This window comes from Neolamprologus multifasciatus, chromosome 7 (genome assembly GCF_963576455.1).
Source record: "Neolamprologus multifasciatus chromosome 7, fNeoMul1.2, whole genome shotgun sequence".
In the NCBI taxonomy this organism is placed as follows: domain Eukaryota; kingdom Metazoa; phylum Chordata; class Actinopteri; order Cichliformes; family Cichlidae; genus Neolamprologus; species Neolamprologus multifasciatus.
The window spans coordinates 61508632-61536107 of record NC_140445.1 but is presented as its reverse complement, the minus strand read 5'-3'; the positions used below and the strand labels follow the sequence as shown (position 1 = coordinate 61536107).

General features: G+C 43.1%; 1 protein-coding gene across 6 annotated transcripts in view; it reads right to left on the bottom strand.

Moving 5' to 3' along the window:
- Nucleotides 1-26744, bottom strand: part of brsk2a (BR serine/threonine kinase 2a) — a 205350-nt gene extending 178606 nt beyond the window's left edge. The window contains exons 1-2 of one of the 6 annotated variants that reach the window (XM_085164826.1): nucleotides 24498-26744; nucleotides 24262-24362 (exon numbers count right to left, since the gene is read on the bottom strand). In XM_085164826.1, the coding sequence (XP_085020952.1) occupies nucleotides 24262-24355 (94 nt within the window). In that variant the 5' untranslated portion in view covers nucleotides 24356-24362; nucleotides 24498-26744. Of the gene's footprint in view, nucleotides 1-24261 lie in introns of all 6 variants that reach the window. The other 5 variants (XM_085164825.1, XM_085164827.1, XM_085164828.1 and 2 more) reach the window with 5 other exon arrangements.
- Between the last annotated feature and the right edge of the window lie 732 nt (nucleotides 26745-27476).

The following is a 27476-nucleotide window of genomic DNA, read 5'->3' as shown; positions in this document are numbered from 1 at the left end:
ACGTTATAACTATACTTGTGGAGCTGCAAGTTTGTCTCTCTTTCGTCCACTTTTGTCTTTACGCAACGTTACTCGGCCTCGCCCCTCCTTCACTGAACACAACTCCCCCTCCTCCCCCATCGCTTCACCTGCAGGAAGCGACAAGATGGACACGGCAAATCTCCGTTAACGAGTTACTGCGCATTGCCCCGTGCGTGGGGCTGGACGCCGTCAACGTGTTAGCTAGCTAACCACGCTAACGAGCTAACCACGCTAACGCCATGCAGCCCAGAGGCGCTGCACAGCCTAAAATCCTTTCATTTTCTCAAAAGTTGACAGCGCGCCTTATGTATGAATTCTGGTTGTGCTTGATGGCCGTGAACCGATTTTATGTGGTACACAGCGCTCAGCAATCTGTCAAAAAATGTTTTAGTACGACTTTGGTAAGCTACGGTGCTGCACCGGTTGATGGATTGTCAGAGCATTACGGCTACCGAGGAGCCTCGCGGAGTGATACGTACTGTGCTTCAACGTAATATTACCCTACTGTGTATAAGGACCATAAATGGCACCTGTTAAGAGACGTGGTTACGAAGAGGATTTCAAACTCAATGCTGTCAGTCACACAGTAGAAGTTGGGAACAGAGCAGCTGTGAAATCTGTCTTTGTTACTATGCTCAGCGTCTTTTAGTTTACATTTTGACTGCACAATTGTGAGCTTTTTGTTATGCACAAAAACAACATTGTTTTCTTTTATTTATGGAGCATTATTATTTAATAAATGCTCATAATTTATTTTTGAGTAAATTTTATGTACATCTATGCTCTATGTTAATAAAAGTGCCTGTGTGACATCTGGGACACAGCTTTGACTAAGAACTCTCTTTTTGTTCTTACTTTATGTCAAAAAATCGAGATATATATCTTATATCGCCGTCCAGGTAAAAAATATCGAGATGAATTTTGGGTCATATCGCCCAGCCCTAAGATGATCGACATTATTTACATTCCCCGGCATTGATTTGAATTCTGTTTTACTACCAACAGATGGTTAAAGTGCACCATCAATGTGAAAACAGCAACATGAATCGCTTACAAATGGGGGGCTGGAATGTAACTGCGTTTGCTTGGATTGACTTCTTAGAAAACTTTGTAAGTTTCAAGTGTCTGCAAAGCACTTCAAACCTAAATGAGAGTTGTTGAGAGTTATTATGAAGGGAAGTGCTATGGCAGAATTTGGCTATCAATGAGTGCTTTCAGTTTAAAGACTGACAGACTTTTCTTGGTTCATTAAAAAAAATATATAAATATAGTGCTGCTCCTTGTCATATCTGTTTGCCAGGGTCATAGATACTTCTTGTTAATATAAACTGAGCTTACCAAGGTTATGCTGGTAAAAAAGTAAAGTTACCCAACTATTAAAGCATCTTTGAAGGCTCAACATTACCCGTGGTTCTAATAAGCAAAATTACATTATAAAGCATTGTAAAAGTTTGATGGTTGACTATCAGTCATGCACTTTTAAGGGCATATAAACAAGGGTTTGTGTGTATACCACCCACACATAGAGTACTTCCCCTTTCGGTATCTGCTATGAGATTTTCCCAAGCCTGAGGTATTCAATGACCCACTTTCTCATACATGGTCATTCACACTCCATGCTCCTAAAATTGCCCTCTGTATTTTAATCAAACCCATCTTTTCTCTTGCTTTTCATATTTAATGCCAAAAGCAAGCCTCCTGAACCTTCTCGACCTCTCTAAACTGCCAGCATCCCTCAGTGCTGCCAGTTCTACACAAACACACCTCTCAGTGACTGACACTTCCACTCAGCCCATACCAGCGGGAAATCCTGGAGCAGCGTTTAAACGCTTGGTCAAGCTCTATCTGAGTGTGGTGCTATGGGCTTGACAGGAATCAACTACAGGGCTCTACAGTTCAGCAACACACACACATACGCAGCTGCCACTACCAACTCCCACCACCTCCCCACAGCGCTGACAGAAAACAATCTGCAACCAGATGATTCGCCTCCATTAGGCTGCGGTATAATCGTGAAAATAGCGATCCTTCAAGTGCATTGATAGGGTGGCTTGTCAATCAATGGCGATGAGGAACAACAATAACAAAAAAAAGAAGAACATTTTAAAATCAGCCTGGTGTTAGAAGAATTCTAAAAATCTTATATATTGGCGAATGTGCAGGATTCTCATGGTTGCTTAGCTCATCTGATGCTAAGTGTAGACCTGCAATTCACCGTGGTGAGTTTACAGTATTTGGAGCCATGACCTGAAACGATACTCTGCAGTACTTAGTTGTATTCACCCTGTCTTCACCCTTATCTTAGCCTTCCTAAGCACCTCACTGATCCATACTGCCTGCGGCTATACTGTGCATGACTGTCTGTTAGTTTGCGCGTGTGTGTCTCTACCTTACGGATATATGCGTATGTATGTGTGTGGCGTGGGCATTCATATGCCAGGCCCTAGGTGTGCTTGTCTAACTGCTTGAGTGTGTGTCTGTGCATGATTGTTATGTCAGTTTGAGGAGCACCAAGGGACCACTCAGGAAGAAGCGCCCGGGGCACACACACACAAAAACACATACACTCTGCAGCCTAAAGTGCAGCACAGCTTGGTTTGTAGGACTACAGAGTCCCCATGCTAAGCAGCATCCATCTTTGGAAAAAAAAAAGGGACAGGTTAACACACACAGGGGTGTCCGGAACATAGCATAATCAGCATGCTGATCAAAGCATTTAACTCTAGCTGAACCTGGCTCAGTCAGAGTGATGTTTTAAACATAAATCTGTCTTCCTTTGGGAGGTGGGGGGGCAGGGGCGATGGTGCTAGAAGAGCTCGATCCGTCTCAGTCTTTGTATGTTTTAACCTTTATCATCTCTTCTTGTATTCTTACAGTTACAAAAGCAAAAAAAACAGGTTTAGCATAATTAATAACATGCCCTTCCTCATAGTAAACAATTTACTTTAAGTTATACTGATGATAAAACAATTGATAAACAGGTGCCACTCAAAAATTTTGTTTTTACAGGTTAAATCATTAATTTAATTCATTTTTTTTCCATCAGTCTACTTCAGCATGCCATACACAATTTTTATTTATCCTAAATAAATAAACAAATCAAATGTGTTAGTGCTCACGTTGCATTTTGCTAACCTTTCTTTGTTGTCTGACATGTACACTGCAATGAACCTGTTCATATGATAGGGCATGGTTGGCCTTTACCTCTTTCCATTTCATTGTGTTTAACCTGATCACATAGTTCACTGGCTCTCTTGCACCAACAGGCCAACTGTAGCACATACGCACAGGTCTGTGACATTAATGAGTTATCGCAGTTGATAGAAAGCGAGGGGGAAGACAGAGTCAAGAAGAAGCTAGGGAGAAAGACACCCAGTGCGGCAGGAAGGAAGGGTAAGTCAGTGTTGCCTCTTTTTAAAGGCAAATGTGCCCCAGTCCCTATTGTTTCCTGGCTGACAGGCAGCTATGGGAGGGGGGGAGGTGGGGGGGTTGTCATCCTGGGGATTCACCAGCTCCGAGGGGGGTGGGAGAAAAACAGAAATACAGAAGCAGAGGTTGAAAGGGTATAGGCAACATTCAAAGTGAGTGAGAGTGTCTTTGTGTGTGCACATCTTCTGACAGTAAGTGATTCAGAGAGGAACAGTGATGACAGTAATGACTGTTCTAACCCAAAAAAATTAATGGATGCCAGACTATTATTATTGCTGTGCCTGCACCAACAGAGTTTTAACGTGCACACGTGCATGCACATATGAGCAACGCATGTGACCGTGACACTGACACCCAATTTTCAGAATGACCTCCGTCAGACTCAGACCAATGTGTAAATCCAGCCTCTCCTCGTAGTAAGTAACGGCAGCCTCGGAAACAGCCTGAATATGCATTTGTAGATATGTAGGCATAAATAAAAGATGATGTAAAACCAGAGACTAAAGAGCGAGAAGCAGAGTGAGCGAAACGGTGGTAGAGAAAAGTAGCTGAATACTCGTTTCCCAAGAGAATCACTGAAACACAGAGACATGCTCGTGATTTTGACCTGACCTTTGAGTAAACTCTGGCATCAACAGAGTAAGGCCAGCCAGCTCTCAGTACTATAAAACACTGGGTTTAGTCCATATACTTAAACACTTCAGCTGTTAAAGAATAACGCCGAGCAACAAACTACGTAACATTATGACATGTAAAAGTTCTACTCGGTGTGTTCAAATAAACACTCCACATAAATAGTCTATTCCCCAAAGAGCTATTAAAGGCCTTCTAGTGGTTAGTTAAAAATCAATAGAAAGCTTCTAACTTCTGGGTTTTATTCAAACACTACTTCATGGTTTATTCTGACAGTAATGCTATTTAAACCTTCTTTATCGCCACATATCTTTCTTCCCCCCCCCCCCCCCTAGAAACCATTCACTGTGTCCCAGCATGATTGAAATTTCCTATCATACCTCACGGCAGATTAAAATACTGCACTTAGAAATATGTGTCCCAATGTGAAATTGGTACTCGAGTACAACAAATGAAGAAAAAAAAAAAAAAAAAAGAGTAAAGGACATACTGTATTTTATCATTTCTTATTATCCTTCAAATGTGGCTGTGTTGCTATGACAGACCACAGGCTTTGAGAAATGAGCAGCAAGTGACTATTTTGTGTGAAATGACTGCAAATAGGCAATGATCATCTTAGTCACAGATATTTTAGTTCCTTTGTGTTACGTGCGTTGGTGAGAATATATAAAAAGCGAGGCATCACAGACACAGAGAGCTCGGTCAGATCACCCAGCCGTCTGTGTTTCTATAATCTGTAATTGAAACCAGTGAATCACTGTGGGGAGTTAGTGTCCTGTGTTCATCTAAAGACTCATCACTGAGGGAACAGAAAGAGAAGAAAGAGGCGAGTTTATGAGCGCCTTACCAATGAGGTAGCTGTTATTAATGAGTCGACAGCAGGGTAACAGCAAATAATATATATTTACACACTTAAACAGCACTGTCTGCTTTATTAGGTACACACGTTTAACTGCCTGCTAGCACAAGTCTCTAATGAGCTAATCATAGGTATGTAGATATAGTCAACAGAAATGGATGAAGTTCAAACCGAGCAACAGAATGGGAAAGAAGGGTGATTTAAGGGACTTTATATGTGGCATTATTGTGGGTGCTAGACTGGCCAGGGCTGGTCTGAGTATTTCAGAAACTGCTGATCTACTGGGATTTTCCCCACAAACCTACCTCTAGGGTTTAGAGAGAATGGTCTGAAAATATCCAGTAAGTGACAGTTCTCTAGGTAAAAATACCTTGTTGATGCCAGAGGCCAGAGGAAAATGGCCAGACTGCTTCGCAATGACAGGATGGCGAGTAAACCAAATAACCACTCATTACAACCAAGACATGCAGAAGAGCATCTGTGAAGGCAAAGCACTTCGAATAGTGAAGTAGATGAGCTACAGCAGCAGAACGCCACACTTGCAGCCACTCCTGTCAGCTTAGTGCCCGAGGCTAAAATTCACACCGAAGATCGGAAAAATGTTGTCTGGTCTGATCGGTCTCAATTTCTGCTGCGACATCATTTAAACGCCACAGCCTGCCTGAGTACTGTTGCTGACCGTGCCCGTCACTTTATGACCACAGTGTACCCATCATCTGATGGCTGTTTCTAGCACGATAACACATCAAATGGCCTACCACGTCACCCTATGTCAACATGGAAAGCAATGCTTCTAGCACCTTGTTTAACCTGTGCCACAAAAATTAAGGCACCTGTGAAGGCAAAAAGGGGTAAAAACAAATAGCAAAGAATACCTAATAAAGTGGCCAGTGAATGTATATGCTGTAAGTGTGTTCAGAGCTAGCTGAACACACTTACACAGTTAATCGGTTCCTTGCCCTACAACCATTCCATATTGTACCACACAGACTTTCTCAATGTCAGCTTGTCAGTGAATACTCTGAGGGCCTGACTCCATCTGACTCCTGACACACACAGGGCCTGCCACCACAAGGCATACACACACACAGAGACACAGACCTCTGCACTCAATTCCCCCCCTTTCCTTCAGACATAGGCTGCCATGGTGACATCAGTCAGCCTGTTGGCATGGTGACCCTTCCATCACCAAGTCAGGTCACCTTGGCTCACCCGAGCACCCTACCGGGAGTGTTTTGCGAGTGTTTAACGCGTATGTGTGTGTGTGTGTGCGCAATGATGCTTATCTGGCACTTTTCCAAACCTTGTGGCGCTGTGCCACAACTACCCTCGCTCTACCTGGGCCGCCTGTCTTCTTCCTCCATTTCTTCTGTTACTCAATTCATCTTTTCACAGCTTTTAATAGATGTCTGATTAGTGAGAGAAGATTACAAACTGTTTGCACAAAGTATGCATAAAATAATATAACATAATTATACTTTTATGGGTGCTATGCGTCAGGAAAACGAATTGTGGAGTCATGAATGTGGAGTGCTTCTCAGTAAGGTTGCATAACAATACAAAGGGCAGCCATCTGCTTCACCCTGGCCCCTGGGTTAGCAACGGGACCTAATCCACTACATTGTTTGTGTATTTACGTGCATGCATAAGGGTGCGCGTGTGGGTGTGCCTGCATGTGCATGTGTGTACGCCTAATCTGCCGGTGTTTTCATAGCACTCGAGTGGATAGCTGGTAATCTCACAGGGCTGGGCCTGAGTGAGATTTAATCCTTGCAGCTAGCCACCATCTCCTTTTCTCTCAGGCCTTATCCATCTATTTTCTTTCTTGTAAAGATGGTTTTCTTCTTTTTCCTCCTAATAGTTTACCTTTCACTTTTTCCTAAGTGTTATATCCATGATGATATTCTGTTCTTATTCTGCACTGATCTGAATCCCCATTAATGGTCTGTTTTCTTCATATATTAGAGTGGTTTTCTCTCTTATTGTCAACATGTCAAATGTAAGAAATAGCTTCTTTTCTCTGGTTTAGATCTAGTTTGTTTGGGGATTTTTGTGGAAGGACAAAAATCTAAGGTTGTCTAAGGAAGTAATATGAAGACAGACCCTTGGACCAAGACATTTAAGTGTTGTATTTTTGGCAACGGTTTTTGGGTGTTGGGGGCTACATACCAAACTATTTATAACTTAATCAAATCAGTTACTGATATGTTTATTGAGAATTTAAAATATTAATTTATTGTCGTTGCATAAAGAACAACTAGCATAAGAGAGTTTATGAGTGCCTTACCAATGAGGTAGCTGTTAATAATGAGGCGACAGCAACATTTTAAAAACATATCAGCAATAAACTGCGATCGCTGACAATTTCTGTGACATCTCAGAGATCAGATGGGCCTTTGATGACATAACCGTCCTATCAATTATAGCTAACCCCCAAGTGTAATGTGGCCTGGAGTTTCAAAGCACCAGTAACAGTTATAAGAATGAATGAATGAGATGCATCATCAAAGCCAGCAACAACACTCACTCTCCTTCTCTCTCTCTCTCTCACACACACACACACACACACACACACACACACACACACACACACACACACACACACAAACTATGCTAGTTACCATGGTGACCATATGACTATAATGATGTCCAGCAATGAGGGTAACCAGGTATAGAAGAAAACAGTATGCACACATGCGCGCACACTAACACACAAACAGGCGCACGCACAGTATAAAAATAACCGGCACTCCCACTCACTCACCCGCGTGTACTTCTGAATAAAGCAACTCAAACAAAAAAAAAAAAAAGCAGCATCTTTTTGCACTCAAGTGTGGTGTAAAGATATATCAGTGTTCATGCGTGGGGGAATGCATGCATGGATGGGTAGGTGGGGTAAAAGGAGGGTGACTGAATACAAGCCAGGTGGGGGTGGGGCTGGTGGGGACGTCAGCATCGCCGTCTTGATTGGAACCTCTTGCTGTGAGATGCTGACATGCTGTCTGAACTCACCAGGTGTGCTGGCACACGCTCCCTGCTCGGTTTGCTGCTTTGTGTGTGTGTGTGGATGCGTGTGCGTGTGCGTGCGTGATTATATTCAGGGACTCTGTGACAGATAATCCTTTGCATTCATCCACATATGCATTTTCCTCATTGACTAACCCATGAGCCAAGCTACAGGCAGTATATTTGTGCATTAGTCTGACAGGCCAGCCAGACTCTCTCTCTCTCTAACACACACACGCACGCACACGGTGACAGCATTATACGTACACAACCCACCAACAATGCCATCTGTGTGGGCAACCCTTATGTGACATTTCTGACAGTTAGGGAGGCTTGAGATGACAGCACTCGTGCATGCACAAGACATATACACCAACACATGCAGAATTCCTCCTCCTCTCTGCTTTACAACTTATACAAAAAGACTCAGGGTCACTGATGGAAGCGCAACATTGGCAGTTAGAGGAAAGAAAGCTTTAAAGGAGGCCAAGGGAGTAGGCAGGTGGTGTTTGTACTTACTGAGCACACAACATTATGTGCAACCAGGCCTTTCTATTTCAGCATTAGGCAGAGCTACAGAATACAGACATTTAAAAAGGATTTGGGGAGATAATAATACTGATGGAAGGGAAGAAATTCATTTACAGCCTCATCGATTGTGTGCAAAGACTAGGATTAGGAATTAAAGATAGGAGAGAGGCGAGTAAGGGAAAAAACTGAGGGTTGCTCACTTTGGACTTTAGATTTAAAGGCAGAGGAAAGAAATAATAAGGTTATAAGAATAAAGATACTTAGAGAAGGAGGCTGCTATGAGGGGATGAAGATACTATAGGTGAGAAAGTGGGGAGGGAGTGATGGAGGGAAGGGGTCATTCTTGAACTCCATTTCATTAACTTCACAGCGATAAGCGAGGATATAGTAGAGACCTGGGCTAGAGAGGGAGACATGTTAACCGATGATCCCATTAGGCTGAAAAGGGGTAATACAGAGAGATGGAGGAGGAGAGAAACAGCAGGGTGACGCTGAGAGCTGCAGAGAAAATGGTGAGGGAGTTTGAGGACAGGAAGGAGGAATTGGAGAAGCGGATGGAAATGAGGGAGGGGGTGGAGAGAGCGAGGAAGAAGTTGATGGAAAAAACCAAAGCAAGTGGTGCAGGAAAAAGCACCTTTGAAAATGGTTGATAAAACCCATTAAAAAGACTTCGGCTCTTAGTTCAGTCTCACCAGTGTGCTGGGCTGAGAATGTGGATCCAACTCAGATATTTCTGCAAGCTTAGGGAATATGGGAAACCCCTATTGAGGCAAAGCGGCCAGTGGTTTTAATATGATGGGGATCATTTGCAATGTTTGGTTGGAAACATGTGAGCACTGAGGCATTCTGAAGCTATTACACGTCCAAATAAAATAATCATAGTCTAATGTGGCGTGGCTTAATTAACTTGTTTTGCTAACTGGCTGAACCAATATAAATGTAGGCCATTATTTGTATTATTATAATTGGGCTAATCACTCATCCAGATTATTAACATTCAAAGAACTTTTGAAGTTAAATATTGTCTTGTCATCAGCTTCTGCTTTGCCATTGTGGATGTTGGGTTGTGCCACAATGGATAATGTGGGTCACAAGATTTAATATGCCAAATGGACTGCAATGTGATAAAGGCTTATATATTATATGATAAATTGACGAAATCAAACGGGGTTGTTTCAGATTACAGGGTGAACAGCTAATAGAGGCTTTAAACTTTCCCTGCAATACACTCCACAGCTAAATGAGGTAATATATCACTGAATAATTAGCCAAATATTTAACTGCTTGAATAACTAGATGATAGAAAGAATAAGGGCTAGCCTTGGTAGAGTGCTTTACAATGCTACCAGTTCTACTTCTCCATCCATCCATCCATTCGCTTCCGCTTATCCTTTTCAGGGTCGTGGGGGGCGCTGGAGCCTATCCCAGCTGTCATAGGGCGAGAGGCGGGGTACACCCTGGACAGGTCGCCAGTCTGTCGCAGGGCTAACACACAGGGACAGACAACCATTCGCACTCACATTCACTTGCACATTCACATCTAGTGGCAATTTGGATTATCCAATTAACCTATCCCCACAAGTTGCATGTCTTTGGATGGTGGGAGGAAGCCAGAGTACCCGGAGGGAACCCACGCAAACACGGGGAGAACATGCACACAGAAAGACCCCGGCCTGATGGTGGAATTGAACTCAGGACCTTCTTGCTCTGCGGCAACAGTGCTAACCACCGTGCCACCGTGCTACTTCTGCTGAATGTAATTTCTAAAGAGAAAAGTTTAAGGTTATGAAGTGGCATTGTGTAAAAAATAAAGTGAAAGAAGAAAGAAAAACATCAATTTACTTATCACGCTGACTATGAAGAGTAAAACTGGGTCTCCTCAGCAGTAATAAGGTTAGCCATGTCCCATGGGGACAACATATTGAGGAGAAGAATCTGATGAAGGTTAAGCCCCAACGACCCCCACTTTAATCACTGTCGTTAGCACCACAGGCAACTCCACTCTGACCCCATCACCTCAGGGCCTCAGAGATTAATCACATACAAGCTATCACTGTTATATCTATGCATATGCTTGCTCACAGAGTAACAATGCGGTTCATACATGATGAACACTCCCTGCATGCGATTTGGTGTTGCAGAAATGAAATTTTACACATGCGTCCACATAAACAGAAATGGATAAAATCCACTTAAAACTGAATAGTAGCCGTGTTTGACATGAGGTTCTAGCTATTAAACCGAGACGACACCCACAGGGAGACCACTAATCACTCTGTGCTTACATAACACCAACTAGATGGAGGACCCTCATCCCCAATCTCCAGCAACCATGCTTAGCCTCTCCATAAGACTTCAGAGACTGCCTTGTGTGTGAGGGGCATGTAAAGGCAAGATCAACATCAGGCTGAGAGCCTGTGTGAACCCGAAAAGGCCTGATGCGAGTGCTGGGAATCGGTTAATGAATCGCTCCGTAGTCTGGACACATAACTTCGGGCCCCGGGAGAGGGCCTCGGTGAGCTCTCTGTACTCATCTCTCACCTCCGTGCCCTCATACATGGGACTTCTTATACGTGACATAAAAACTGCTGCAGTATAATTCACAGGGAGCAAGAGCACTTCATTAAAGCGATCTTCAAATGGGGCAAGGGCAGCAGAGAGGGTCTACTCCTAAAGTCAAACAAGACAGAGGGGGGGGGGTAAATTAACTACTTCTTTTAGACGAGTGAGAAAATTAAGTACATGACGAATGAAGAGGTTTTTCTTAAAGATCAACATTCCTCTCACGACGCCGGTCTGACGTACAGTCTACTGTACATGTTTTAGAGAGGGAGCAGCGAGGTGTCCATGTGCAGCTCGGCCTGTTTATAGCGCGCTTAGAGCACAGAAAATGTGACTTTTAATTAAAAGGCCAGGCTGATTTAGTGTTGTACTCCGTTAGAGACAGCGATAGAAAGAGAAGGTGAGGGTGATCGGGGATGAAGTGTAAGAAGAGAGGAGACGCAGAGCAAAGCAAACACACACACCCAGCCAACAGGCACATCTCTCGCTCAGGTTTAATGAGCCTGATCTAGCCTGGACCCCTTCATCGGCTGCTACGATAAACTCCGGAATAACAAATCATTACACGGGCTCGAATTATGTCCGCGTGCAGGTGCGTGGAAATGTATTCACGAGTCTGTCTGTCTCTCGTTTCGCTGTATCCGTCAGCGCCGATACACAGAAACACACATACGATGAGCACCTCCAGGTAAAGGTTAGAATATTTCATAAAGTCTCATTACGGAGTGAATATAAGAGGCTGAGGTATAATGACACTGGTGAAGACAGAGTAATAAATTCAGGTCCCTTGCAAGGCTAATCAGCTCAAGTTGTACAGACACAGTCACAAGCTTAAGGGCATCAGAAGCGTGAGTGAACAACATCAAGTAATAATGCAGTGCAGTTCTCACTTCTGTTTTATGCTGACAAACGTATGAAACGCCACGCATTACAAAATCTCAGATACATAAAAAAAACCTTTAATGACGGATAATAAAACGTGAGAAGAGGCCACATTAAAATTACACGCACACACTTTAGTCTTATATCATTGTCCAATTACTATTAGTGTCTTCCCTTGTGGTTTGTTACATGAAGTATGAGGATACGTTCAGCTCAGATCAGTCTTTACAAGCAATTACCAGCACTGGCCCATAAAGCCAACACAGGGTATGCGTCTTTCATTAGATGCACTGTGATAGCCTCGGTTCACATCAAATTAACCCATTTACGCACACACCCATGAATGGCTGTGTGTGTGTGTGATTTACTATTTTTAATGTTACAAATGGGGTCTTTGGTGTGTTATAGTGAGAAAGATATGGAAACTGAGCTGGTAAAGAAGGAGAGGTGGTAATCATATAAGAGTTAATGCATTATGCAAGGTTAATCATATATACATAGATCAAATTTCATTGTATATTAAGCCACGGCCACTAGAGTGTGCAAAAAAGAAAGCCTGATGTAATGTATGAGGATTTTTACATTCATGCTCGCTTGTGTGGGTTAAAATTTATGTGCAGATTGGCAGGTATATACTGCAAGGGGAGTATATGTAAAGATTTAATTGAATTCCTTCTGCTACTATGCAGGCCCACAGCACTCTGGCTTATCCAGCTCTGAATTGCAGCCAGTGAGATCTAATCATGCTGCATGAAATGAGCCTTACCTGAGCAGAATGGCAGTGCGAGGTCTGAAGGCTGCAGGGGAATACCTCCATTAGGCGCAAAGCGAGGAAACGAGGGAGGAGGAAGAGGAAGGGTCAGAAAGGGAGACTGTGGCAAGACATGTACGGACAGAGTGTAATGGACACAGAAATACAAGAGAACGGGAATGACTTCTGAGGTTACAGGTGAAATGAATTTGGAGATTACAAGTGTAAGAAGGATGAGTTCAGCTTTATTATTTATCCGTTGAAATCCTCGGTAGTCATTTTAAATATTTTAAATGAAAGCTTCACCAAAGCCTTTCCTTCAGTGGTTTGGTCCAAGTACTGTCATTTAAATGTTTCCCAAAAGCGATATTATATAAACTCAAGGTAAACTTGTACTGTCTGCACCACAGCAGACGGGTTGAAAGAGTATCATATACTGACAGTAACTGTCATAATGATTATAATAATGTACCCGTGAGTCATGCGGTGCCACACGCCAACCTGCAGCTTTTCTACAACACGCAGCAGTGTCTGCAGAGCCAAATGGACACGAACACACTGTTGACTCACAATCGTGCTCTCATTCCACACCCTATAATGCATCAAAACAGCACCGAGGATAGAAAACACAGCTGACCAATCAAAACAACAACTTATTTGGGCTTGGCCACAATCGTACCCCCGGCATGTGAAATTACACATGAAGAGTGTGTGTCTGTGTTGCTATGGCTACTGACTCATCACATGTGCAATTTACAAATATACAGACCGTATGAAACACTTTCCAACGCGTCTTCGCTGACAGTTAAGTTCTTGTGAGGTGAAACGGAGGATGGGATTGACGAGTAGAGGAACAAGCCTCCTAAATATCCTACGGGCATGAAGAAGTGTGTGTACATGTTTGTGCGTCTTCAGGCTCTGTACCGAGAGCAATCCTTCCTGCTGTGGATGCATTTCCACCGCTGATGCCGTAGAAGCTCTGCTGCAGCCACTCCTGTAAAACTAAAAAAAAATCCACCACAGTACTGCCACACAGCACATTCCAGTCTCTGTGTGTGTGCTCGTGTTTGTGCACCATGTGCATCGACGTGGTTGGTGTGCATGCTGGATTTGAATGATAATAGAGGCACTGACCCTGAGAGACGCTTTACTGCTGCGACTCTTTTTCCTCACTCAGAAACTCTCTCCTTTGGCGAGGCTGTACCCCCCTTCCTCTCTGCCTCTCTCATGTTCACCCCTGTCCCACGAGTTACAGCTCTCAGATGCTGTTATGTATCGACAGAGAGCTTGTGAAATGGGAACACGCGGTGCACACTAAAGCTCCAGCAGTCAGACCAGTCTACACACTCTCACATACGCACACGGTGGCATAACACACAGCAACAGCCACCGCAGAAGTAAGCCGCTCTCAGCAATGAATAAACAAAGCCAACTAGCTGGGATCGAAAGATGAAACAATCGATGACTTCATCGCTTTTTTATTTTAACAATTACCCCACAAACTGTCTAATTTGAAGAAAAAAAAAAAGTGTGAAAAGGGAAGGTAAGAAAGCAAAATTGCAAAACTTTAAAAAAAAGATAAAGAGCTGACACCAACAAAAGTCGGGCTCCTTTGAAGATATTTTTCATCAGTATTGAATAGATTCTATAGGGCTTCTATTTACTTCGTCTGACTCAGATTTTAAGCCTGTTGAAGGAAAAATAGAGCTATTCATTTTCAACTGCAACATAAATGCGAGTTTTAGAGTTAATAATCTAATTATATGAGAATTAATTTAATATTTCCAGTCAGTTCATATGAGAACATTAACAAAGGAACAAGCTGTGCAGTGGTAATGATGCATAATAAATAGCACCTAATCTTTAGTCTAATGCTGTCCCCTATTAATTGGTGTTAAATAATAATATTACAGGGAGAAAGCTAAATTCTGGTTGGTGCAATGTCCAAATAGGAAAGCTTTCTGGTGCGATTAAAAGATTTATGCTGAAATACTTTTACAAACTAGCACAGTACTGAGGAAAGTAGCACTGGATGAACCAACAATTTAGGCCAAAAGAGGGAAAAAACACATTCAAAACACACATTAACTACAGTAGTAAAGTACTGACATTTAGCTGTCACTGAACTGTTATTTCACAGCCTAGCTACTGTAATCTACATTTCCAGCTAAACACCGGAAACCACAACAAACAACAATCAAAGCCTACACACAAAATAACTGAAATAAACACTCCTATACTTCTAAAGTAATAATTTAACCGAATCTTTGAGCAAAGCAAAGCAAAGATTGTGCAAAAATATGAAGGTTTTTTTTTTTAACCTAAAATGTATGAGAACTAGAAATAGTTGCATTTCCTGCGAAAATGCAGTGTGAATGCCTCGTATTGGAATCTGCTGAAAACAACTGAAAAAGCAGAATTATCTGCTGAAAAGAGGTGTAGAAGCAAAAGTGCTTGCTGAAGATGGCTGTATGTGTAAGAGTACATTGAAGAGTGTCCAGAAAGTAGAGCGCATGCAAGCAGGGAACATGTGCGGCAACTGTCACAGGTAGGATTCGAACCTCTGCCACCGGGTCTCACGGCAGCTGCTCAACCCTCTGAGCCAAATGAGTTCTGGTCACAAACAAAGATATGATAAGAGGAAAAATGTGCACTGTGGAGCAGAAGCTTAAATTAGCAGAAAAGAGGTGAAGAGGAAGAACTACTTTGTTGTGAAATGAGGTAAAGAAACTGAAATTTGCGCTTAAGTGAAAAAGCTGAACTCTGAAATCCTGAAAGCAGATTGGTATTTTTTTTTTTTTATACCTAAAATGTATGAGAATAATATAGTTTCAGAATTTTCCCAATAATTAGTTACACTGTACTAGACTCACTGTCATCTCAGATCAGTTTTCATCCTAATTTGTAGTCACGACAGAGGATGTGACCTGGCAGCAGGCTCAAAGCGCTGACCCCGTCTCTGATCGAGTGGCAACACAAAAGAAACGGTTTGTTTTTTGGCCGGACAACTGTGGTACACCTGTGATCCAGGCCCATTATCAAACCAAAGCCGTCCTCTTCCCTCTCTCGATATATAACAGTCACCTTCATCTTTCACGCTGGGATAAAATGAGTTGAGCTCGCAAACATTGTGATAAGTCTCTTAAGTCCGGCCAAGTGTTAGAAGTCAGTGTCAAAGAGACAAGAAGGCAGTGCAGGTTCCCGGTTTGTGACCAGTCATGCTCATCTAACCTAATCTTATTGAGGCCTGTCTGCTTCACTTCACATGCCGAGCCACGTCTCAGGTGTTTCGTGGATGACATTGTGCTCCATATCCTAAAGAGCTGACAACAGAGCGCGTGGCAGTGGAAACTCTGAATGCATCACAATTACCCTGCCCCTGCCATCTGGGATGCTCTTCAGTCAGCAAATGAGCGCACATTTTCATTCATGTATTTTTTTTTTTCTTGGAATGCAGTCCAAAGGGAGTTGCCAGCAGGTCTGCAAAAGCAAAGGCACCAGTTCGTGCAATTTAATAGTCATTCATTCAGTGTATTCATACTGGAAATTCAATTATACTTCAATAAGCAAAACTTTCCAGGCTAGCTGACTTTCTTAATGGCAAAGCACCCCAGGTGAATTAGCCAACTTGGCTAAAAAGAATCCTAAAATGACAAGCACGACTCTTTCATTTATCTGCACACTTGATTTCCAATGTATTCATTTAGTACACAAAGGCTTTTAGTGTGCATCTGCTGATATTTGTTAGTTAGTTAAAAAGAAACAGGAAGATTCACAAAATTAAATATACCACTTAAAGCTTGCCACAGTTTAAGCATTTTAAATAATGCTACTTAACATTTGGAATCTTACAAAATGTAATAAAAAAAAATCTTTAAATTCACATCCTGCATTAACGTGATGTGTGTGTTTTTAAAAACGCTGCAAAAGTCAAGGTCAGTGGCCCACTCCTCTACTTTTTAATGGATAAGGTACAGCGCGACAGACAGCATTGGAGGGGGGATGAGCGCAGAGATTCCCCCCTGATCTGAGGACAGCGTGCCAAGGCTAACTGAGCTGACAGCAACTAAAGCCGAGGCTCCCCACATGTGCTAATCTCCCAGATTTAAATGGGAACACAGCACACAGCGCAGAGCACAGAGCAGGGCAAGCCGGTCTGATCCATGACCGTATGTCTGAGCGCACGCGCGAGCACACGGCCAACACACACACGCGGCATATCTTCAAAACAGTCGTTCACAGACTCTTTTTCCAGAGGCATGTAGCAGCGAGGCAGGGAAACAGAAACAAAGACAAGCTTGCGAAAAGCAGCGGAGGACTTTGCAAGCGTGACTGTTACGATGCTAACTTCAGATTGCAGCCACTTACAGAGCTAGAAAGCGAGAGGAACGAGAGCAACAGAGACAGCATGAGAGACAGTAAGAGGAGAGAGTTAGAGAGAGAGTATTCCCTTTATTTCTTCATGAGGGAAGACTGGGAACCAGCAAGAAGCAGGGAAACCATGACAACCAGACAGCCAACCTTGGCAACCAACCCGGTGTTCTCACAGTCAGAGCCAGACAGGCAGCTCAGCAAGGGTTAATCTGAACTGGGAGAGGAGAGAGAGAGCGCGCGAAAGAAAGAGAGGCTGCCTGATTAAGCCAACTGCTGTGCGCACAGACGTTTAATACATTATAGTGTCTCCTAAATGCTCCAAGTTAACACAGAACAAAAGATGTGGCAGCTGACTTGACTGAGTGAAAAGCTGACTGGCAGCATCAAACATTCACAGAGACTGCGGCTGGTGCAAGGATGTTTAAAAGCCGAACAAGAGGCATGTTTTACTGAACGGTGACTTTGTTTGAACAGTGCAAACAAAATCAAGTATAAATGTAACAATTTTTCGCACCGTGAAAAGAAAAAACGGTACGTTTCTGCTCGCATTCTCAGTGCTGCGTTGCAAAACTAGCAGTGTGAAATTTTAAATAGTGCGAGACGATAACACATTACACGAAACACAGAAGCTGAGCAGATGTGGGGACCTCGGTGACAGAGAGAGAGATATGGACAGAGTGAACAGATATTGTTTGCGTGGGTGTGTATGTGGCCCGCTGTAACTCGGGGAAAACAGACCGTAGCATCACGTCGCCCTAACCTGATTCTCCATGCTATGTAACGTAACAGAGATGTAGTGACAGCACTTGCACCGAGTTAGGTTGAAAACCAAATAGGACGTGATGGGGCCTGTCCAAAAAATACACACGATAAATAAACACCCTCATTCATGATCAGCCACAGAGACTATTCCAGCACTCCCGCTCTTTATTCACTGTCCTCCCATTTAAAGACTGGACCCTTTCCTGGCCTGGAGGTCAGCAATAGAGAGATGAAAATCAGGGAGGAGGGGAGAATAATGAAGAGAATGATCGATACTTTGCCTTAATTAATAACCTCCACTTCAGTCAGAACATTCACCACAGCTTCATGCTCTCTCGGTTCAAGGTTCCTCCTTCCCTTTGCCCCCCCTGCACCAGTTCTCCACCTCTTTCCTCGTCATTAATCTCTGAAAATCGTTGGCTACATACATTCCTCCCAATCGATGCAATTCCACTGAGGTCTTGTCTGATTTACCACATGGCTGAATCCCTGTATGAATCTTGACTGGCCATGGGGAAGAAGGACAGAGAGGGAACGAGATGGAGCGAGGGAGATGAGAAGAGAGGCACATTAAATGACAGAGACCATCATCATTATATAACCTCAGCCAACGATGCAGACTGTGAAAAGACTACATTCTTGGTTTGAGTTACTTAGAGAACCCATAAAAATGACCAGAACATTGAAGCAACAGCCTAAACACACATTAAATATATATTTTTATCAAAAATATAACAACCTAGATGAGACACCCACACACCTCCCATTATTTCAGATACATTTCAATAGAGAAGAAGCAGGGCTTCAGCTTTAGTCAGACAGCCAAACGGCTGAGACCGAGGAAGCTTGCCTTCCTGCTCTACAGCTCTGATCCAGCCTCCTAACATGAGGTGTTATCCAGCTGGGAGCAACAGAGTACAGCTTTTGGGTCAGGGCTTCTCTGACCTGAATCTTTGAACAGGCCCCTTGAAACATGGGCCTATCATCGCAGCCTTTCATTTATTTCCCCTCACTCACCAATTTTAGGTCAAATCTGGCAACTTTTTCTGGGTAATCTTGTGAACACGGGGGAGTAAGAGAGCTTTTTGTGTTTCATTTTTTCTCCTTATTTTTTTAAATGGCAAGGAGGCTATAGATCACCTGTAGTACGATCACCTGTTCGATTCACAAGACGCACACGTGTAAGCACCCAAATGCATTTCACTTTTGTGGATTTGCCAAGTGGCTTTTCATTGACAGCATTGAACGAACATGTCCTAGTCACTTGTCATCATCAGGAATATCATGTGTTGCGAAACAGTATGGATCTATTTCACCTGACAGGAAATCTTTGGGAGTGGCCGATGAACTAAATCACCAGCTTACTAGCTATCAATCAATGCAGAATTAACGGTTGTGCATCACCATTGCACCGGGCTCCAAGAGCAATCTGGGTAATGTATACATGGATGGATTTTCCTCCATCGTTCATACACAAAGATGCACAAACACAACCCAATACTGCAAATAGTGAAATCGGCAGTTGGAGTTAGAAACCAGCCGGCCCTTTGCTGACTCTAAAACAGCGAGACCAGCTAGATGCTGGCTCCAATGCCTGGTAAGCACAGGGAACCCAAAACAAGAACACTCCAGCAGATAGATAAAAGCAGAGAGAGCTAGAGAAAGAGAACGCAAGACACAACATCACGCAGAGCTTTTTGTCAGCTGAGCAGTCAATATGAAAGTCACTGAAGCACAAATGATTTCACTCTCTAAACGTCAACCAAAGAATCAAGGAGCCTACACATCAACCTCCATCGCTTAGCCTGTCAATATCCAAGTCTAGCATGAAAAAAAACAAAAAACAAACAAACTGGGATTTACGCTGGATTAGCATGCAGTGTTTTCCAGACAATAGGCCTCTATTTCACTAATCAACAGCCTTCAGGAACAAAGTAAAGGCAAAGCAAGGCAGTGTTTTCCAAAGCATTAGGGGAACAGAGCGGTGATTCAGCCTGTGTTAAGTCAGTGCACTGGCAAAAACACAAATTAAACATATTCAGCTTTGTCAAACAAAGCTACACGATTTTGAAATGCAAGAAGGCTGCGACTGCAAATCCCAGCGTGATGGAGACATTCAAGTTCTACATTTTAATAAGGGTTTTAATAAGTGTTACCTCAGTCTCTAGGCCATCGTGACACAGATTAGAGGCTCGTGAAGCTAATATAGGATATAATGCAGCCTAACAGTGCATGGAGTTCAACTCAGTGTTTGACAGAAAGTAAAGCTGAATGGGAATTCTGAGAGAGTAAATGCACACATATACCAAATACAAATCCAGAATCCACAATGCAAATGTTCCACCTTCTGCATCTATTGTATGTTTCTTGCCCTCATCCTGTCATCCCACGGCTACCGGAGCTGTTCATAGGATGTTTTAGGGAAGAAATCTAGTGAAAGTTGTGAAACACAGCTTCTCAGATCTTCCATAGACGCTAAAATTAGACCGGTTCGGCTCTGTAGCTAACTGCAAAGACACCACCGTGTTAGCCAAAACTTTTAGCCATTAAGAGCACGTTTTGTGTTGGGGTAAACAACACACAAGGCTGACAAAGTCCAACTGAGAAGTAGCTTCAGTCAGGTTTATATCATGCATAATGATACAATCATTACAATACAATACAATTTATTTATATAGCACATTTAAAAACCCGAAGTGCTTCACAGTAATATGGAGAGTCAACATAAGTCAATAACAGGGTACAAATCGGGCACAAGCACAGACAGGATAGAGGCGCAGAAGACAAAAACAGCAGTAAAATTAATAAAAAAAATAATACATTTAATAAAATCTAATAAAAGATTTAAAAGTTTAAAAATTAAAAGATTTAAAAGGGTATTAACTGGTCGGGAAAGCCAAGTCAAATAGATATGCTTTTAATCTTGATTTAAAGGACTGGATAGAGTCCAAGGCTCGAATAGAAGCAGGGAGGCTATTCCAAAGGTCGGGTGCAGCTGAAGCAAAGGCACGATCGCCTCTGGTCTTCAGTCTAAACTTAGGTTGGGCCAGGAGTAATTGACCTGATGATCTTAATGCACGACGAGGAGTGTACAAATTGAGGAGGTCAGTGAGGCGCAATGTTATTCAGGATTTTAAAAGTGAGTAGCAAGATTTTAAACTCAATGCGATATTTGATTGGTAACCAGTGTACATCAACAAGAACTGGAGTAATAGGGCCAAATTTTCTAGTGCCAGTAAGAAGGCGAGCCGCAGCATTCTGAACGAGTTGCAGCCTTCGAAGAGGGCTTGGAGACCACAGTAGAGAGAATTACAATAATCTAACCTGGAGGTCACAAAAGCGTGGATACGTTTTTCCAGCCATGTGTCCAATCATTAGCCATGTGTCCATGTTGTTCATGCTAATTAGCCATGTGGAGGTGTTAAGGATGTTAATCCGGTGAGCACTGTGGTGTTTAAATATTCTTCATGTAAAGCGTGAACTAGAGTTGCATCAGGATAACAGGGTTTGTCTGTCTGTCATGATCAAATCATGGTGAAATCAAAACAAATGAGTTTTTCCTTAGTCTTCCCACCACCTTCCAGAATGAACTAAATCTTGGATTTTAGGCTCATTGACTGCATAGAACCGTAGACACCGTGCACTGGGCAGGTTGGGCCACAACCTGGATTCCATACTGTTGATGCTTCAGCCCCGATAAGAACACTCAATATTTCAAGACTACTTCAATTCAATTCAATTCAATTTTATTTATATAGCGCCAAATCACAACAAAAGTCGCCTCAAGGCGCTTCCTAGATACAGAGAAAAACCCAACAATCATATGACCCCCTATGAGCAAGCACTTTGGCGACAGTGGGAAGGAAAAACTCCCTTTTAACAGGAAGAAACCTCCGGCAGAACCAGGCTCAGGGAGGGGTGGGGCCATCTGCTGCGACCGGTTGGGATGAGAGAAGGCCCCATCTTACACCTGACAAAGAAATCGTCATACACGTGGTCTACAAGTACTGAGTAAACACGCTCTTCTGTGACAAGGGAATATATAGAATATGCATCCCACTATTTGTACTGCATCACTGCAAAAGAGTATATGTGACTTGTTGTATGCAAGCTGCACATGAAGGTGGAGTTTGAAAGCCAGAGTGGGACAGGAGTTAGAAAGCTACCTTTGGGCCACGTGAACGTGTGAGTAAGAGCTGACGGGGCTTTGGCTGTGTAGAGGATTAGATCAGAAAGCCAACCAGAATTACTGGGGTGGCCATGTGTGTGTGTTTATGTGTATATGTCAGGACAGGGCCTAATCACTTAATGAACATGGAAAAGCACAACTCCTCTGAGCAGGATTGCCAGATCTACCAGAGGGCTTCCGCTTTCTCCCCTCCAATAATACCAGCCAACCATAGCCTGGGAAAGCTCACAGAGGACTTTGCTCATTGGACAGTCTCAGCTGCCACTTGCGGTTAAGACCAGCCCATTGGGTGCGCTCAGTTGCCAGGCCAACCCTTTCCGTGGGGCCTGGGAAAAAGATCTGACAGATTAACAAATGGTAAATGGGAGAATGGGATATTAGGCAGTGTCATTAATCTGAATAGGTTTGGCGTGGACCAGCACCACAGATGCCAATAACCAAATGAATTTTCTAACAGAGAACATGGACAAACACATAACGCTGGGCCTGGTTATTTCAGTGCATATTAGCCCCGAGATGTAATTGAAAAACCAGAGCAAAAGCATTCGAACTAAATGACTGTTATTCAATTAGAAAAAGCTGTCTGACTGAAAAAATGTTTTAAAAAGTAAAAACCTTTTGGTAAATTCAGCCCAAATAAGTTTGATAAAAGTTATATTTTGCAAGCTGACCATACTAGACTTCAGAGGAGAGTACGAAACATTCATCGAAATCTGCCCCAGCATTCACATAAATACACACTGTGCCATAGAGGATTACAGAGACAACATATGATTAAATATCCAGCCATGGAACCAGCTCTGTACCATCATAAACACACATTAGGGACTCCTGAGAGCTATTTAAAAGTGAGTGAGGGGTTCCTGTAAACACAAATGATTATTATTTTTATTATTCGGTTGTTTTAAAAATCAACTGCTGCATAAACTTTAACTACGACTAATAGATCACATGGAAATCATTATGCATCGCACTGTGCTGGTTAGCAAACTTTTATTGAATCCACCTGTGGGCGTCAGGGTGCGAAACATGACTCGTTCAAATATCTTCTGCAGTCAAAGAGGGATTATGAAGACGTGCTCCCTCCCCCCTCAGGCCCACTAATGAACAGTGAGCGCTGGTCAGGTGACTAAGTGGTCATTTTAAGAAAGCATACTGTCTGAGAGCGCGCACAAACATTTGCACATACACACAGGGTTGCTCAGCATGACCAGCTGGACGGGCTAGGGGAACTGACGCCTGTTGTAGCCATTTTAGACAACAGATGGGAAGAAAAATCTACAGAGAGATAGTAAAAGAGCAAAAGAAAAAGTCCCACTCCTTCTCTCATTCTAAGTGCTGCTGAGCTTACAGAGCATGCTGCATCACTCCTGCTATTTCTGCCTACACAGGGCTGTGCCTGCCTCTCCTTTCACATGGCTCCACTGGCTGCATGTACTTGATCGCAGAGGATTCTCACCGTTCAGGGGGACGTACTGGACAGTGATGTGCTGCTGCCTTGTGGGCTACTCATCACCTAGCGTGAAATATTATGGCATCGAGACCTGCTGATTGGAGAGAGCATGTGCCATGCAACTTTAGAAACTGCAGTGTCATTGCTGTCTAGGCTCAGATAAAGCATGTGACTCTTATAGGAAGCCCAGTCGCATCTCCTGGCTGCGGGTGTATGAATATACATCAGCGTGGCTCTTATTTCCCAGCTCTGTGAACAGCTCATCTGTCAAGGTGGGACATGTTACTCCGTAACGGAGGAAACCCACGTATTGCAGCCAGAGCCTATAGGAGAAACGCCTGCCTCCCCCTTGCGTGCCTGCGGACTAAGAATAGATCAATGTATCAGGCAAATCGGGATTAACGGGCGTTGTGCTCCAATCACAGAGCACACACACACACACGCACACAAACAGGGGAGCCAAAACACAAAAAGTTCATTTTCATTGCCCATCACACTGTCATCATTTCTGCTGCTGAACGGCTTCCACGCTGCTGCTCCTTAATTCACACACACACACAGTCCAACGCCAACGCACAGCCAATAAAACAATGTAAAGCAACATCCTGTGTGAACAATGATTATGTCAGACCGCTGGCGAAACAACCCTCCAAATTCCCCACAAGGCTGGGCAGGTGTTTGTAACTAAGCGGTTAGTTATTTATCACCTGCAGACACCCCAGCCGGCCAAATTTCAACTCGCTGCGGAGCGCTCCGAAAATAAATTGTGCAATTAGAGAGGATGCCGCGAGCAAGCTGTCCCAACTAACCTGTCTGTCCTTTTCCGAGCGTCTTCTCCAAACGGTAAGGTCCCACGTAATTGGCGTGTTGGGCACCGCTGTTGTCTTTACCGGATGATGACATGTCGAATCTGTGTGAAAATTAGACACTTTATAATAAAGCGCAGACAATTAAAGAGTCCTGGCAGGAGGTCCAAGCCGCCGTTGTCTTTCTTTTAACTCCACAGCCTCTCGTCTTCCTCTCGCTCTCTGACTCTTTTCCCTACCTCACTCGCTGTTAGAGGAGGTGAGGCTCTCTTTTCTGTCCTCTTTTCTCCTATCGCTGCAGACGAGCCGCAAGTGCCTTGAATATCATTGTGGGTGAAAGCTGCGCTGCCGCTGTGCGTCTGTGGGAGGTGCTGCCGAGTACTCGTGGATGATTGACAGCCGATGCAACCAACCAGAGCACCGGATCCCCTCCTCTGCCGCCCCGTTTCTTGTTGCTGGAGGATTTTTGCTTTTTCCAGAAGAGCTGCAGGTTGTGATCTTAAAGAGTTTAATCCCGAATGAACAGTTCATTAAAAGCAAGGTAAGTGCCTAATAACATTTAAAGCATAAGCAAAATTTAAATGCCCCCGTGAATGTGCCCATCAACTGAAGCCTTTTTAAAAAAAATAAGAAATATAATGTAAATCTTCAACTTAAGCCAAGATTTACATCTACTGTTAAGGAGCTTCTCTGATCAAATTCATTTGAAATTCTACAAATATTTGTATGTTTACTCTCTGTCGTGCAATATCCACGATTATTCTAATATGTCTCACTTTCATTCAAATACTCCACTCAAGTATGCAAATATGCTGAAAAGAAAATCTTAAAAAACTGATTTCAAGTTTTCTCCTTACAGGTCACAAAAGGTCACTTGCACCCTCACATCTTAAATTCAGATTTATGGTAAGCACTGAGGAGCTTTTCACCTTAGGCAGATGAATGAGATCATTTTTGCTATCTACAAAACGAAGCTGAAATATCCAAGTGAAATAAAAATTAGCGAAAGAATTGTACCCTGATTTCTACGTCTGTTGTGTTTTATGGTTTCTCACAGGCAAACCCGTGCAAGCAGTACACCGGTGTTATATTAAAGCTAGACTTAAATTCATTTGGGGTCATTCAAACACAAATCTATTTATGAATGTGCACCATGTGAGCATAATGTGGGGGAAAAAATCTATAAAACAAGATTTTAGGGCTGACTTATGAGGTTCAAATTCCCTAATGACACTGAAATTAATCAAAAATAACAAAAGCAGTTGTCACGCAGTGACTCTGGTTCTTGCAGGGTCTGAAGTCCTGAGACTGTTACACATTTGCCTTTCCCAGTCTTGTCGACAATAAAGACTGAAGGAAAATGAAATGCCAAAGCTACACCGCAATTAGTCCGAACGGCATCTCTCATGAGAAAGCGTTACAGCGCTGATAAATATTTATACTGACTTTATTAACCGAGGACCTATTAATGCAGCTAAAACCACAGTGTAGGAGTTTCTTGTCTCCACCTCCCCTTCTTCCCTTTCTTTCAGTGTCCTTTCTCTCCTTTTATGCTCCTCTGTCTCTCGCAAGCGCGCGTACACGCCACGCAACACACACCCACACAGCGAGTCGAGTGTGTGCAGCAGTGGGAGAGTGTGTTGGCCCTGTGATTCATTTCACACCCCACTGGTCTGAGACCTGTGACTGTGGCTCTGGCCTCTGTCTGTTCCTCACACCCTTAGAGAGTACAGGTGTCAGGGGACACATGCAGGGGAAACACACGCACATATATTCATGCACATGCACACGCACAAACACAACCGTGACCTCTAGTTACTTTTTTTTTTCCTTTTCCTTTTTTTTTTTCTCGAACAAAACAAGGTTGAGGAGGCTGCTGAAATATTAAGCAGCAAGAATTGCATCAACACCACACTTGAGGTTACTTCAAAGATGAGGATATTCCAGAAAGATTCACAGGCTTTCCTCTGAATATGCTCAATAATGCAAACTCTACTGAATCATGGTCACTGCATTTCAATTATTGACTCCATAAGAAATTAAACTGTTACGCTGCTGCATCTTTGTGCATGTTTGCATGAATTTGACCATAAAACAGACCTTTTATGCTGTATTTTTATATCCTCTTACAAGATGGATGCAAAATTTCAAAAAGTGAGGTCAGCATATCTGCAAGTAACTCTCTGAGTAAAAAGCTCAGGCCTCGGACTGCTGCAACCACTCAGTTTCAGTTAGTTTTTTCTTGGTTTTGCATTATGTCAGTTGTAGGTTACATCCTTAACATGGTCACGTTAGGTACACAGCTCAGGCACACAGCTCAGGAACCCCTCCGCTGCTGTTCAAACTCTTTGTTTGGAAGGACGAGCCAGTCAGAGAAAAGTTGACTTAAATGGAGGGGAAAGGTTGCAACTGCACCGAAACCCAGTGCAAGACAAACAAGCATTATTTTAAACTGTAAATCATGCAAAGCTACTTTAGTAGAGTGATATTTTCTCAGATTACTTAAAAAAAACAACTTTAAAAGCAGGTACAAGCCAAATAAGGAAATAATATTTTTCATGTTATCAATTCCACATATAAAGTTTTGCAACTGGCAAATTATTCCTCCTCACTTTCAATTCATGAGGCCAAGTTTACAGTCTGCACATGCCCCAGTTTAGTGCCTTTGAGGTCTATGTTGAGAATGTGTGCTGTATCCCCTGATGCCCCTCAACGCACTGGGAGCTAGGTTTGTGTGAGGAGGTGTGACCCAGAGTGTCACCCACGTGACCGCGCGGCACCAGGTGGACAGGCTATGTGATGTCAGCGCCAGGTGGGCTCCGTTTCAATAATGCATCATGCCCAGCACTGGCAGTGCGCAACACTTTGAAGTGTTCCAGAAACATCTGTAGCCTGAGTTTTTAATCACCTTGCCTGTACCTCCCTGCTTCCTATCAATCCATCTCCACTCCTTCGCAGCCCACACCCCCACGCCCAACCCCCTTTTTCTGCACACAAATTAACGAGGAGCCTTCTTAGTTCGTGTGCGAATGTGTTTATGTGCATTATTTACATGCGTTAACACACACACAGAGCCACCAAGCTGCAAAATCCAATCAGAAGGATAAACACAATTCAGAAAGAGCTTCTTGTCTTCTGGATGTTTGCTGAATATTCAGTGGAGCAAGAATTATCAAAGAGTTGTGTTAGATAACACAAATTTACCGACGGCCAAAAAC